The sequence below is a fragment of the Sebastes umbrosus genome, chromosome 18 (genome assembly GCF_015220745.1).
Source record: "Sebastes umbrosus isolate fSebUmb1 chromosome 18, fSebUmb1.pri, whole genome shotgun sequence".
In the NCBI taxonomy this organism is placed as follows: domain Eukaryota; kingdom Metazoa; phylum Chordata; class Actinopteri; order Perciformes; family Sebastidae; genus Sebastes; species Sebastes umbrosus.
This window is the reverse complement of record NC_051286.1, coordinates 7,923,264-7,937,949: the sequence shown is the minus strand read 5'-3', so window position 1 is coordinate 7,937,949 and position 14,686 is coordinate 7,923,264. Positions and strand designations below refer to the sequence as shown.

Sequence of the window (14,686 nt, the reverse complement as noted above, 5' to 3'; positions counted from 1 at the left end):
TGACCCAAAAAGGAAAGTTTTTTATGAGCTGACATGGATGTTGCATTGGGAAAAAAAGAAACAAAACAACTTGAGCATCTACCAGTGTTGCAGTACTCAAGATCGGTCTTGGTCTCAAGGCCGGCCTCAAGACCACTTTTTGAAGGTCTCGGTCTTGAACGTATTTTTCCGCGGCCTTAGACAAAGAGGACTCATGATTTTATTTCAAGACCACAACTGCAGGGATGTCACTAAATTGTTATGTGCTGTATATATTTGGCCAGAAAAGAGGTGAATAAGGAAGAATCTGTGGGTGTTTTTATGGGAATGTGGATCTTTCAGATCAATTTGAGGAGTGCCTATGGTATGCATGTTCCACATTTTATTGTAAGTGTGTCATGCAGTTTGGGACTCGCACCGGTCCGGTCTTAGTCTTGACTCGGTCTCGCCCTGTCTTGGTCATGACTTGGTCTTGGTTTAGGTATATCCTTTTGGTCTATATCTTAGTTTTCCCTGTTTTTAAACATGCACATTTACAAATTATAATGCAATATAAGAACAAAAAACAAACATGCTATGTCTCTTTATGCAGTTATTCAGAAGCAGTAAAAGGTGCATTTACAGTGAAAACAAACCTTCACTGAACAATTACCTTATCTAAATGATTTAACAAAGGCTCTTTACAACCGGTTTTATAGACTCTGTTTAGTAAAACATGACATTGTATAAGGAGGAAGCCTGTTGCCTGGAGGAAGTCTGAGCCGTTTCCCCTGTTTGAGACAGTTTCAGGTAACGACATGAGTCTCGGGCTCTGATCTGTCCACATAGACAATAGTGTTTGTGTTATCTTCACTGAACTCGTCTACACAGGCAGCAGCCAGGAGGAGCGTTGTGCACCGGCGCTGACAGTCCCATTAGGAGCTGCTATCTTGCAACCACAAACACTTAACAGCCGAGCTCTTACAGATTCCACTTGTTCATGCAGCGTAGTGTTCGTGAAAATCAAGCAGAAACAAAAGTCTTGCTGCTCACTGAGTGCAAAGCAACACCCTGTTTCAGTGGAAACCACTTATAGTGATCACGTCTGTACGGGTCGAACTGACTTCAAACGAATGATTATTATAATGGAATCTTTGTTGTTGTGCATCATTTCTCATGCATCTAATTGACATTTGTATATTTATTACACAAATACAAAGTAATGAAACGGACCGGTTCGCTATTTACTGGCTCGCTTCTTCTGCCTTTTCCCTCATCAAGGGTGAGGCATTGCCATCTTTGGCGGGCTCTGCAGAGCGAGAGTGTGCATGCAGAACGACGCCCCTTTGCAGGGGCTCCTCGCTCGCTCACCCGGTAGAAGCATAAAGGGAGATGGTGGGTGCCGGTCTGCATGTGTGCCGCAGAAAAAGTTTCACTTTGAGGGCATTACGTGACCAGGCATTAGCAATCCACTTTCCCCGTGCATATTCGTTTTTTATTCAGAGATGACTTTCCTTTTTCCACAATATCAATGTGCACGCAGCATCAGCCTCAGGTACCCAGCCGGAGAGCAGACGGTCCGCAAGGCAATGTATCAATTGAGTAAAGTGAAACACAAAACAAAAGTTCAATTAACATTAGTCTAATGTAGTTTTAAAATGTTTTTCCATATTGTCATGTATGAAAAGACCCAAAATGAATTCTGTAAGCGGACTACTTGATTACTATAAGTGAATTATTTAAACAGCATTTGGAAAGTAATGATTCTGTCCTAAGCTTTTTGATCTATATGAGTGGTTGATCACTATCAGCGGTTTCCACTGTACTTTCTGCAGCTGCGGCATGCAGGAGTGATTTCGTTTCATGTCTGTTTCAGTTTTAGCTGCAGTTGTAGCACTAAAAGTGTTCTTCTTTATTTACTTAGCTCTAATTCCTGACATCTGTGTTTTGTCTGGGAGGTAGATTTTCTGTATTTGTTTTAACTTCACATTATTCTCCAGCAGCGGTCGTGATGCTTCTGTTGCGGTGGCCTGCCACTGCTGAATAAACAACGAGGAAACACGTGCATGTGGTGTTTGCAGACAGCACAGAGAGAAAGAGAGACGGAGAGAGAGGCAGGAAAACCACTATTGACATCCTCGAGAAGCAGTCGAGGTCTTGTCGAGGAGAGCTATTCCCAGAATGTCAGATGTGTGGTGAAACACAACATGAGAGCGTCTGAAGGCGGTTGGGCTGCTACCCAGCTGCATCCTGCTGCTTTAATATTCTGTCATAGCTTTTCATGCAGGCTATTCAGAAACAAACAATGCTGCTGCTCTCACTGCCAACTGAAAAAAAAGGAAGTGAAAGGAAGGTGCGGCGTTGAAGCAATGAAAGCCATCCGCAGATAACTACTTCCTCTTCTGCAACAGCGGTTCATGACATCAGCGGCGTTGCGTGCCTTTCATAAATAAACCTGTGACCCCTTTTTAGGTGTAACCAGACAGGTTGCAAAATCCTGACACTATATTTAGCTCCTCTGTGTGTGTGTGAGATTCGTGCCGTTGTTGGGATCACATGACAGCTTTGTTTTTACAGGCCGATGCATATTTAAGAGCGGCTGCAGGTCATGCGACGATAACCTCCGCTAGTCACTTACAGGTAACAAGAGTCTCAGCTGCAGAGGGAAACACAGGTGACGACGCCGGCTCATGGGGGAATCGGTTGAATGTGACAGAGTGAGTCAGTTGTTGAGAGAGTGAGTCATCCGGTTTGTTAGCCTTGCCAATCGGTCCATCTGTCCATTTGCAGTTACAGGAGGAGTGGAGCTGCATGCCTACTCACTCACCTTCACAGAGGCACAGAAAGAGCTGAGCACAACTTGATGTTAGCACTTAATTTATATGTGACTGTTCCAACAGTCATTAACCCATTGAGGAAGTAGTTATGACTAATATCCACCCATGGTCTCTGAGAGGGTTTGTACCTGTGAGCTGCACATCCGTGGGTAGCTCCTGCCAGCGAATTTACTCCAACACAGACGAAGTAATGTGCTTGTAATTACAGTAATTAGATATACACAACCAAAGGCTAATTACCTGGATTTCCAGGTTTTTCGTGGTGGGTTGCACTTAGTTAAATACAATTAGCTACACATGCTTTTGTAAGAGCAGACGACAAACAGACATTTACACCTGCAGACTGTGTATTTTACAACATTTGTTTGAATGAAATTAAATGCATTTGCATCAGCACAGAGGGCAACTGAGCAGCTGACTGCTGGCTACACCCCAAGCAGCAGCTGTCCAATCATAGTTTAGCAACCGTAACTAGGCACAGCAGGCCAGTTAGGATTTTCTTTTCTGCACATTTTGGAGTGAAGCTCTGGTATCTCAAGATACTTTAGAGGATTTTGTTTTTTTTTAACCCTGCCAAAAGCAAAAACACTAGAGCGAAATTGTAGGGAAAGATGATATATGCGAGATTGGGAGCATTTCTATTGCCTCCCCAGGGCTCTCAATATTGCGACGGGTGAGCCGACCGATGGTCAGGACGGCGTTTATCAGCTGTAACCGCCGTATGAGAGCAGTGCAGAGCGGCGTCCGTGAACTAGCCACGGGGGCATGCTCACATGCACATGCTCACATGCACGAACATGCACTAAATGCATGCGCGGCCGGCCCGGCTATGTCAACAAAGCACCGATTACAACACACACAGAGGGGGAGCGACTTCATTCTCTGCTCAGGTAGACATTACTCCTCTATATCTTTACATAGAAAATAGTCTGGATATCATATAGAGAACCTTTAGGGGTTAAATGTGAGTAAATTTAAGTGCAATGTTTAATTTCACAGACTACACAGCAGGCTGAAGTGTCGTGCTTTGGCTTGTGTGTTGACTTGACTGAGCTGTGGCTTGCAGGAGGCAGGTGTTGATGTCAACATAGAGGAGGTTTGCTATTGGCTGAAAGTTTCCCTGTGACCTTTGTTGGTTTTTATGAATATGATTAATACGATGTTCAAAATGTATTTTAAACTGAAAAGGTTTGGTTCCGTGGGAATGGGAGTGAAAGTTGATTAAAACTGATATAAAAATATTGTTAATCATGACACATGCAGAGAAAACAGCTACAATCCCTTCGAAGAGATAGAAAATGTAAGAAAAAAACCTCTGCTATTGTAATTTGAGTGCACTTTCACCAGCACAGAGGGCAAGCTAAGAGCACATGCACCAGTGTAACGGGCAGTGAAGTGCCCCGATAGGAGCAAGAAAGAGAGAGAACAAAGCCAATGAGTGCACATAGAGGAGATCAGTGTTCTCACACTCATACTGAGAGTGATAATCAGCTCTCCTCACACGGTACGAGTCAGTGTCAGAGATCAGTACGGTTCATGCAGCGCAGTGTTACATCCATCCTCTCTGAAAAGCCACTTAGGAGAGCTAAGCCTTTCACCTCAGTCTTGAACATGGACTCCTGAACCACAATGAGTCTCCCGCTTCTGTCTTAATCTTTGATCTAGAGCTGAATTAGTCGATTGTTCAATTAGTAAAAGAAAATTAATCATGAACAAAGTTGATAAGCGGTTAATCGTTTAAGGTATCAAGCAGTTAAATGCCAAACATTTGTTGATTTTCTCTGTTTTGTATCACTGTAAATTCAATTGTTTTGAGATTTGGACTTTTAGTTGGAAAACAAGCAATTTGAAGAGACATCAACTTGGGTTTTGGAAAGTACATTTCTCCATTTTGTTAAATTTCTTTGGTCTAAACTGCCAAAAACTGAAAGGAACAGTTATTAGATTAATCGTTAAATTACTCTGAGCAGCATCATGGGAATTAATTACAACATAACGAGTGATTAAGTTAGTTGTTCCAAATGTGTTTAAGGTTGTTCCTCCACGGCTTATTTTGGACTTGCAGTTGTGACAAATTGCAAGCTTTATGTCTTCTACACTTCACACAGACGACATGTTGTGTGCTCGTGGCTGTGACATTAATGTCTGTGCCGCCGGATGGTTTCGATCATCAGCCGATCAATCTGTGCATCTCTAGTAGTAATTTAGGAACCCTCTATACTATACTGTAACAGGACCCGTAGGTGGTTTATAATGACAACACTATTGGCTTTGTCATCTACATGTTGTACTCAGCACACAAATACGGCTGCTTTGTATAATACAGACGCTAAAGGGTGCCTTGTGGATCGGTATCAGACGCCGAGGGGCGTGAAAAAGTGGCGGTATTTGACGACCTGAACGGGCTGCACACCGTGCACGTCGTTACACCCCGACGTGGGGCCAAAAGGATGTTTGCAGACGCCCAGAAGAATCGCGAACACAGTAAAATAAGAAGAAAAGAGAAAATACAGGCAGAGGGCAAGGTCTCTGTAAATACAGACACCACCACACACTTCTAGTGGGTCATAAGTGATGACTGAGCGGGATTATTTTTGTATGAGTTTATACATTTTCATTTAGAAAAATGCTGCATATTATACCTTTAACCCAATGTGTTTCATTGTGTGAATCTAAATCAAATTTAGATTATATTAGGATCAACATGGTGTGACTTGGTAAAGAACAGGATTTCCTTTAATTCAGCACCTCATTTGAATGCTGCAGTTTTTTGCAAGTCAAATTTTCAAAAACGCTTGAGCCTCTTGATGCAGATGGAGCCCATGCAGTCACTATAACTCACAAAACAGCTGTCATCTGAGAAAAAAACACACTGAAACGTAAGAGGTGTTGTCATTCTACATTTCTGTGAAATATTTATCACAGCGTCTAAACAAAAGTGGGCCGCAAAAGAAAAGAGAAAAACCTTTATAACACCAAGGAGCGAAACATAAGGTGTTAGACACTGCGCTCCCTGCACGTTGTAAAGAAACATATTCTTTGCACCACATCAGATGTGTGATGTGTGAGCAATGGGTGAGTAATGTGTGAAAGGCAAAGGCGAGGGGAAAAAAAAAGATTGCTTTGTGTACTTACAGTGTTCTTCTGGCAAATTATGTCCTGAAAGAAGAAGAAGAAGAAAAGAAAAATACATTTAGAGATCACACAAGAACATTTATCTTAGGTATAATTTTGTTTTTGACACCGAATAAAACATTAGAATACATATCAGTTCCACTAAAACTCAGACATCATACCTAAGTCAGTTATATTATATATAATTTTTAGCAGTTTGGCTGTCTGATATCTGATGAATGATGCACAAAGCGTAGACATGCACCAATAACATAAGAGACCACAAGCTGTGACCTACGTAGGGTTCAAAACATTAAAATAAGGTTTTGCAAATGGTTTACTGTGTGAGGAAGGAAATGCATTCAACATGTGTGTTACGCCTAGAGGCTTTGTTTACAATGAAAACAACTTATATAGTTTGTTAGAAGCATACAGAGGCTGTTTGTCTAGCAGGAAGTCAGATATTAAGCCATTGAATGAGAGTTCTTTTTGTAAAACAGTAACATTTTGCTTCCATTCTACCCGTCTTTTAAACCAATGGCTCCCATCCTGGGGTCTGAGCCCTCCTTACGGGCATGCGGATTACAGATTTACTCATGTATAACTAAAATCTTAATAACACACTTACTGAATAATTTATTAAAATGTAAAAAGATATATATTTCTTGCTACTTAGTAGCAAAATCTAACATTCTGCTTCAATCCATATTTGTTGGCGTTTAGCCTTTCAAAAACAACATTTTCACTGCGGTCCAAAATCTATCGGCTCTCCTGGTTGACGCACACAACGGGATGCCCTCACCTGTTATTAACGGGGCGGTCTAGCAGCAATCTAACAGCACCATATCTTACATGTATTTAACCACGATAACAAAAAAAGTCTATTTTGGCTTTGACACTGTTATAGTAAATCAATTAAGTTGTTACAAAGAAAAGATCATATGATGTATCTGCATTCAGTTGGCGAATCCGTCAAGACGTCGTCACTTTATTTATGTTGACGAAACTGACGAGTTCTGTTCATTAAAGAAAGTTGATTTAATAAAAACTCCTTTAATACACTGAATCACTTCATTGAAATTAAGGATTTTGTTCGAGGATTTTTCTTTTTTTTTAGAGTGATGATGTTGAGGGGGCTCAGGTTTTCTTAGATACAAGTACGGGGGGCTTCAATGAAAATAGATTGGGAACCACTGTATTAAACAATCTTTGCAGGCTTTAACTTGTCTTTAAAATGAACTAACTCTTGGATTGTAGAGACTCCCAGCTTTATCTTAACATACTGTACTTGCACCACCATCATTTTAAGCACAGACACAGAAATGATTTTGGTGCTCGTCCTCTCATCACACATTAGATAAAGCGGATCAATGAGCCGAGCTACTAAACAAAGGGAGAGTAGATATTTCACCTCACCAAAGCATTACTAATATCTGCCTGTCGCTGAATAATAACGGGTGTTTGCAAAACATCAGTATCACATAAGCTTTGCATTCAGAAGTGTTGTGATGACCTTTAGGATAGTTTCCTCGTGTTGGCTGTGGTTCAACATAAATCCCGAAAAGGAGGCATAGATCTACACAAGCATTTCAAACTGGATGTGAATGGTTTTATTCTTGTAGCAGAAAACCATTCCCTTCCAGCCTTATTTCATTAGTGAATAAACTGTACTTGCTTATACAGTGAGACTACTTTTATTCACTGCCAAAAGAAGCATGACCAGCACGGGTACACTGGGTACACAAAGGCCTCTTTAGGGCTTGGTGTAGTTTTTAAGAAAGAGCTCCAGTATTTAAAGATAACTCCAGCGCCCTTTGAAACAATTTAGCAGCCTGAGGAAACCACCAGAGAGAAGTGGTCTTTTCAGGCAGGGTGGGGAGCAGCAAGCCGACCGCCCAGCGAGGCACCACAACAAAACCACAGGAACTCCTATTAGGTACCAGTCTGCATCAGGGCAGGACATCTGAGGCAATTTCAACAACATGAAAAGCAGATATAATAGAGCTGAGACTGTGCATTTGGTTTTTTAATGCCATGTTTATCTTGACTTGTGCGTTTAATCTGCACCGAAGGCTGTATATAGGACTATATATGTTGACCACAGTGAGGTCTCTAGCTGGTGATCCCTGTTGCCATAACACTCCTCTCACTACACAAAATACCTACAATAAAGGCTTCAGTGTTCCTCTGCCACAAGTCGCCTACAGCAGGAGGTTTCAATGTGTTCAGCTTGGGCCTCAGACAGTGTGAACTACGCCTCGTCTGCTACACAGCAGCTAGAAGACTCGCACAGTTGGCATACGCTGACTCAGTTAAAACTTGTCTGGGTGAGATTTTTGGGTCACAGTTTAAGGTTCTTTACACGATATCCAGAGCATTAATATAGCATCAAATAACTATTTGCTATAAACTTTAATTTCACCCCATTTTTTTGCTCATCCACGACTAAATGAGGCCATCCATAACTGACTCCCAAATGGATCATAGATGCATTTCCTTCCATCAAATTATTGATGCGTTATTATGAGCCACTGCCACCAAATCACATGTCTGTCAATCCCCTGCCTCCTCCTAAACTAAATATAGCCTTTAATCACCACCTTCGTGAAGCACAGTGATTGTTTGGTTCATGTGTAGGGAAGTGATGAGGGCAGGATTGTCCTGGTTTCGGGTTCATGGTTTCGGCTTACTGTACCTGCAGAGACTGGAGGGAGTCGGAGTTAGTGTCGCAGTACAGGATGATGTTGTTGGCCATGCTGAAGCTCTCTCTGACCCCCAGGTGGTAGAAGAGCGAGGGCTGGCGGAAGGCGTCCGTCATCTCCACCACAGCGATGTCTGATGGGAAAAGACAGATACAGGTGTTGTGTTAAGTATCAGTGTAGCCTTCCGAGTTAATACTTTGATTTAAAGCGCTCCAGTTCATCTTAATGGTGCTGGATGGATTGAGGTCAAGGCTCTGTGCAGGCAAGTCTTTCACAACAAACTGGGTAAAACAATTCTTTATGGCTTTGTGAATGTGACATGATGAAACAGGAAAGGGCCTTCCCCAAACTGCTGCAACAATGTTAGAAGCACAATATTGTCTAAATATCATTGTGTGCTGTAGCATTGAGATTTACTTTAAATAGAAATAAGGGACCTCTCCAGAACCATGTAAAACAACCCAAAAACAAAGGCCGTACATGCCTCATAGTGGATATTTTAGCCTGATTTCTTTAAATTTGACCATTTTCATGTGAATAATTGCTAATTATTACCCTGAAGTAGCTCTCTCAAAGCTCTTACCTAAACCTATGGTCACAACATCGAAACTAGGGGTGGTGGAAAAAAATCGATACATCGTAGTATCGCAATATTTTGCACGGCAATATTGTATCGATACACGGACGTCAAGTATCAATCTTTTATTATATAAACAATTAACCTCAGGCTCTTAACAATCAGCCGGCCGCAATTCTGTCTTTCAGAGGTTGTAGATGGTTCGGTCTTAAAGCTAGAGTGAAGACACTGGTATCATATGAAAACGCAAAATAACGATAAATTTTAGCGAGGAAAAACTGGCATGGCCATTTTCAAACGGGTCCCTAGACCTCTGACCTCGAGATATGTGAATGAAAACTCAACCGACAGAATAATACAGTACATACAGACAATTTTAATTAACTGATCATATTAAAATCAGTAAATAAACCAACAATAAAATGAGTCATCAATAAATCACATAAATAATGCATGTAAAACCTGCATCACATCAGAGCTAGACGTCACTAACACATAATATCAATAGCTTTCATTTAAGCCAACATCGACTGGTCTTTATTGTCCAGGGAGAGAGAGACAGCTCTGAGGTCAAAGGTTAACGGACAGATTGTGTGTGTCATTATAACACACTACAGCTTGTTACAGGTGATGTTTACAGCAGTCTGCTGTCAGCTATAAATTCTGGTGTCAAAGAAACAAGGGGAGGTAATTCAATAGCCTGCTCTTGAAAAACAGGTTTGATGGAAGGTAGTTCGACACCCTTTTATCTACGAACACAAATACACTCTATACCACACTGACTCCAGCTGGACTCAAACATCTGATCTGGATCAATAGGTCAATAGGAGTAAATATTGCCGTGTGTCACTCAAGCCAGCAGGGACTATAGCTTCTGGAGAAGGGGCGGAGAGTTCCCAGCCTTGAACCAAGTGCTTATACTATCATAACAGACTGCTGTCTTACCAAAGAGCTCATTCATAGGTGTGCAAATACCATATGAGCCTGCCAAAAGCATCAAATCCCTCAATTCTTGCATGTAAATAGCATAAAATATAAACTATAAACACACTCATTGGAGGTAGATAAGCATGACAGTGTTATGGAGGCCCACACATGAGGTGGTGTGGTACACGCTGTCTCTGAGGCCGCCGCGAGACACTGATAACAACAAAAACACATCAGCCCGGTGGCTGCACTCCAGTAATGACAGAGGAGCTCAGAGACTCACAGAGATAACGCCACACCCTGGGTTTTCATCTGTTTCCCAACTCTCCACCTCGTTCTGTCAACAAACACATTACATGCAGCTTAAGAGCAGACAATCTATGATCCAGCCGACCGAATCCTTTACCCCTTATGGGTCGTGTCAAGCTACTGCAGGCTGGAGCTGGTGGACTGCTGCTGGAGGAAAGCACTAAAATGTTCAGTCATCTTGAGTCAGTGAGACAAAAAGCACAAAGTGCAATAGTCTCTGATTCCCTCAGTTTAGTGGTCTTGAGTAGTTTTGAACAGGAGGATCATTATTGGCCATTTTGAAAGATGAACAAAACAGTGAAACTATACAACAACAAGGAGGCATGACCAAGTGCAAAATAGACCAAAGTTTTCCCATCATCATTAAAGCTCATAAGTTTTTACAACTTTTATTTTTGAAAGACAAAAGATGCTAAAAGAATAGTTACATCCAGTTAATAGTATTTTTAATGCCTGGACTCACATCAAGTCAAACAAATCTTACTCACAAATCACAAATATACAATGTTTACAACATTAAATATTCTCTATTTTTAGACCCTCAGGTAAGGAAAAACTAGCAAAAAAGAGAAAAGAAAAAAGAGTCACAATTTAAGACTGACTTAAGTCACAAAAATGAGGGCTTGAGAAATTACTTGACTGCCCTGAAACTTGACTTACTGAGATGGAGGAGAATAAAGTTAAACTAGAATTCATGTCATTTTGATCTCAGCTACACACCTGTAAAATTTCGTGTCTACATCTTGCACGTTTGTGACGCTATCGCGCTGACAAAATCTGTCCACAAACAGAAACACCTGGCAAAGTAACCACCTCTGTGGTAGTTCCAGCTACAGTAGCTGTTTCCAGGACCACATTTTGCCATGATGACACACACAGACTCACACAATGTGAAAACAATACCAGCCACACACTGTGGCAGCTGGTAATAAATAAGACAACGTCAGGCATCGCCTAGTTTTACAACTTGGTCCAATTTTCGTGAGACGGGTGCGTCGTGCTGGACAGGCTAATTTGCATAAAGGACTATTCCCACCTTATCATTTTGAAAGAGCAACGGCCAATGAAGAAACTCCAACACTTGGACGACCTATTGTGTAACTTCATCACTCAGTCAGTGACAGACTTTTGCGTTTGTAGGGCTGGCCCTCTGCAGTCCAGCCCAAAAAACTCTGATAATCCCACTGTACACAACCTCCTCAGCACCAAACTACAGACAAAGTTAGCAACTCTCTGGTGAACATAGTGGAGCATTTAACAGCTAAAAAGCGAGATATTTCCCTCAAGAGTAAGCTTGTTTCGCTGCCCACAAATGGTCATTAAAAATCAATTAATGCAGCTTTAAAACAGCTCTGATCGATCTATGTACTCATCAACTTTTTGTAAAATCATTAGTGAAAAATATTCTTCTGAGGACAAAATCTGAGTGTTAAAAGAGCAGTAGATGTAATCAAAGCTTCTAATACTATTTACTCACAGCAACCATGTGAATGCTCATAATTTAAATGCACAGTTAACAATCAAACAGCGACTCTAATTCAGTGCCTCAGGCCAACACAACACTGCAGAGAGAAAGCCTACGAGAGGCTGGCTGGTTGCAGCGGTGGAGAGCTCCCCGCTCTCCTCATCAACACATGCAAATTCATCCAGGAAGCAGGTACTTGTTGCTGGCCTCAGAGGTTCTCATCATCAGCCCACTTCCTCCACACGAGCTTTAGAAAAACAGCCCTCGCATTTTCATTACAGCCAAGCGGGCAGAGGACAGGATATAAGGGATTACAAGCTCCGCGGCTCTGCGCATTGATGCAGAATATCAAGAGGGGTTTTACTTCTCCGGATGAGCAGCCAGCATCTTCATATCAGGATGCCTGCTCTGCGACTGAGTGCACGTTAGGTTTCACTTTCTGACGTATAAGGCGGAGAGGGAAAGTACATCTTAATCCTCGCTCACTGACCTCTGCTTAACAACCACTTGTTACTTCCATATCTATGACGCATTCCTATTAATGATATCTCCACAATCACGCACAACATTCATCTCCTGCGCCATTAAAGAGAGGAGAAAGATCAGGACACCTGGATTAGGTCATTGGACATTAAATAGAGAAATACTTTGAACACCAACCCTAACCTCACTTCAAACCTGCATAAAAGGCTGTTTAGCTTCTTCAGTGCTCTTACTTTATGCACACAAGCTGCTGAATATCAACATCCAGACAGCGTAGGTTGGCTGATGAATAAAAGATAAGCTTGTCTCACTTCTCTGCTGGCGGTAGACCCCATCAATATTACATCTCAGCGAGGTTTTTAATGTAAACAGGCCATTAAGAAGGCAGCAGTGTAACGCACAGCTGACAGAAAAAAAGGTTGCGTTGTGTTTTTTAAAATGCAGCAGTGACTCGAGCGGGGTAATTTAGCAGCGCTCTATTTGGAATCCTCACCTGCTCCCCAGGAATACATCGGAGCTAAGGAAGTGTTTGTCGTCATAGGGCAGGGCTAATATTAGTGATGAATAAGAAACACAGCTGATTCCGTGCACACACATACGAGTCTTGTTCTGCCGGGAGACTTGCGAAGAGCAATCAGTTCTCATAAGTGCTTTGTGCTCACAACAAAGCCCCCGAGAGCTGACAACACTTGACTAGTGGCGCATGATATCGCCAGTGTGGAGTGTTTGTTTCAGTCTAGATGAGCACGTACTGAACAATAATATTATAAAACCAGAACACATCCCAGACGTTAATAAGAAGCTGAATAGAGTGGTAGTCATACAGAACCACTTTCATCCTTCATTTCCCTTACAGGTTGTTTGGCTTTCACTACAAAGACTTTATTTTTTACTTTAAATCCTGGGAGCTGTTGTAGTGCAAGCAGCTAGTTCTTACCTGATCTGAGCCCAAACATACTGTAGGGAGTTATTGCAAACTACAGCTAAGATGGTTAGTCGGTTAAGCAATTAGTAATTGGCAACTGTTTTGACACTCAATTAAATGAGTCATATTTAACCATGCCAGCGGTACGGTGTGGTGATGTCGGTGTGGCAACTACTGGATGGACTGGTTCCCAGAGGATGAACTCTGAGTGCTGCAGGAATGAGTCCGAAAACCCGGATATTTACCCGCATTTCAGTACTTCCGGTTCCCTCGTCTGGAAGTCAATGGGTTTTTAGTTAGATGTCTGAAATAAGGTCTGTGGTTAACACAAGCTGAAGACATTTTAATGTTTTGTTCTACATTATAAAATATGTCAGTAAATATCCCACTCGTGAATTCTGAAGCTTTTATATGCCTTAAAAAAGGTGGTTGTTAACAAGAGGCTAAATGAGACTACTAAACGTCAACGCCCCGACTCATCCGCCTTTACAGCCTCTTTGTGTATACTCGCTCTCATGCGACCACGGTGTAGTTTGTTTGCTAGCTTTTTACTTCTGGCGATTGCATTTACACGTTATTTGCTTATGTTCTGCAAAAATCCAAAACCCAATGGAAAAATCCCATTGACTTTTTGTCGAGGGAACCAGGGCGATGCTAACTTCCGGGTTGGCCTATAAAAATACGCATGTGATTATCATAAAGTGGGCATGTCTGCAAAGGGGAGACTCGTGGGTACCCATAGAACCCATTTTCATTCACATATCTTGAGGTCAAAGGTCAAGGGACCTCTTTGAAAATGGCCATGACAGTTTTTCCTCGCCAAAATTTAGCCCAACTTTGGAGCGTTATTTAGCCTCCTTCCCGACAAGCCAGTTTGACATGGTTGGTACCAATGGATTCCTTAGGTTTTCTAGTTTCATATTATATCCATATCTTTAGTTTAAAACCTCTGAAAGACAGTAAAGTCGATCGAGATTGGTTAAATAGGTATCTCCTAGTTCCTTTTTTATTCAGTCCTAATCAACTGCATTGCATTTGTAATGACTGAGAACATGACCCTAAAGTACATTTGACTATGCGACTAAACAAACCAAAGGAGGAAATGCTTCACACTTCAAGTCACTGTAGACATGTTGTGAATACACCATAACAACATGTCACACACTTGTCTAACAATGACACGGTATATTCAAGATGTGCATTGCTTTCTGCCAGCAGCATCACGATAGGCTTCTTGTCACATTAAGAACAATAATCTCGAAGTCATGGTGACAAAACAGCTCAGAAACGGGAAATGTCATAAAGACAGTGACTGTGATTTTGCAGCAGAGCATGTGAATGTTTTCTGGAGAGCGTTCAGATGTCGTGATTGCTTACAAATTCAACAGC

General features: G+C 41.7%; 1 protein-coding gene across 3 annotated transcripts in view; it reads right to left on the bottom strand.

The window, feature by feature from the left end:
• The window catches only part of map3k5 (mitogen-activated protein kinase kinase kinase 5), a 76,781-nt gene that overhangs the window by 45,824 nt on the left and 16,271 nt on the right, over positions 1-14,686 (bottom strand). For all 3 annotated transcript variants that reach the window (XM_037750618.1, XM_037750619.1, XM_037750620.1), the window contains exons 2-3: positions 8,605-8,744; positions 5,931-5,954 (exon numbers count right to left, since the gene is read on the bottom strand). In XM_037750618.1, coding sequence (XP_037606546.1) covers positions 5,931-5,954; positions 8,605-8,744 — 164 coding nt within the window. The remainder of the gene's footprint in view (positions 1-5,930; positions 5,955-8,604; positions 8,745-14,686) is intronic.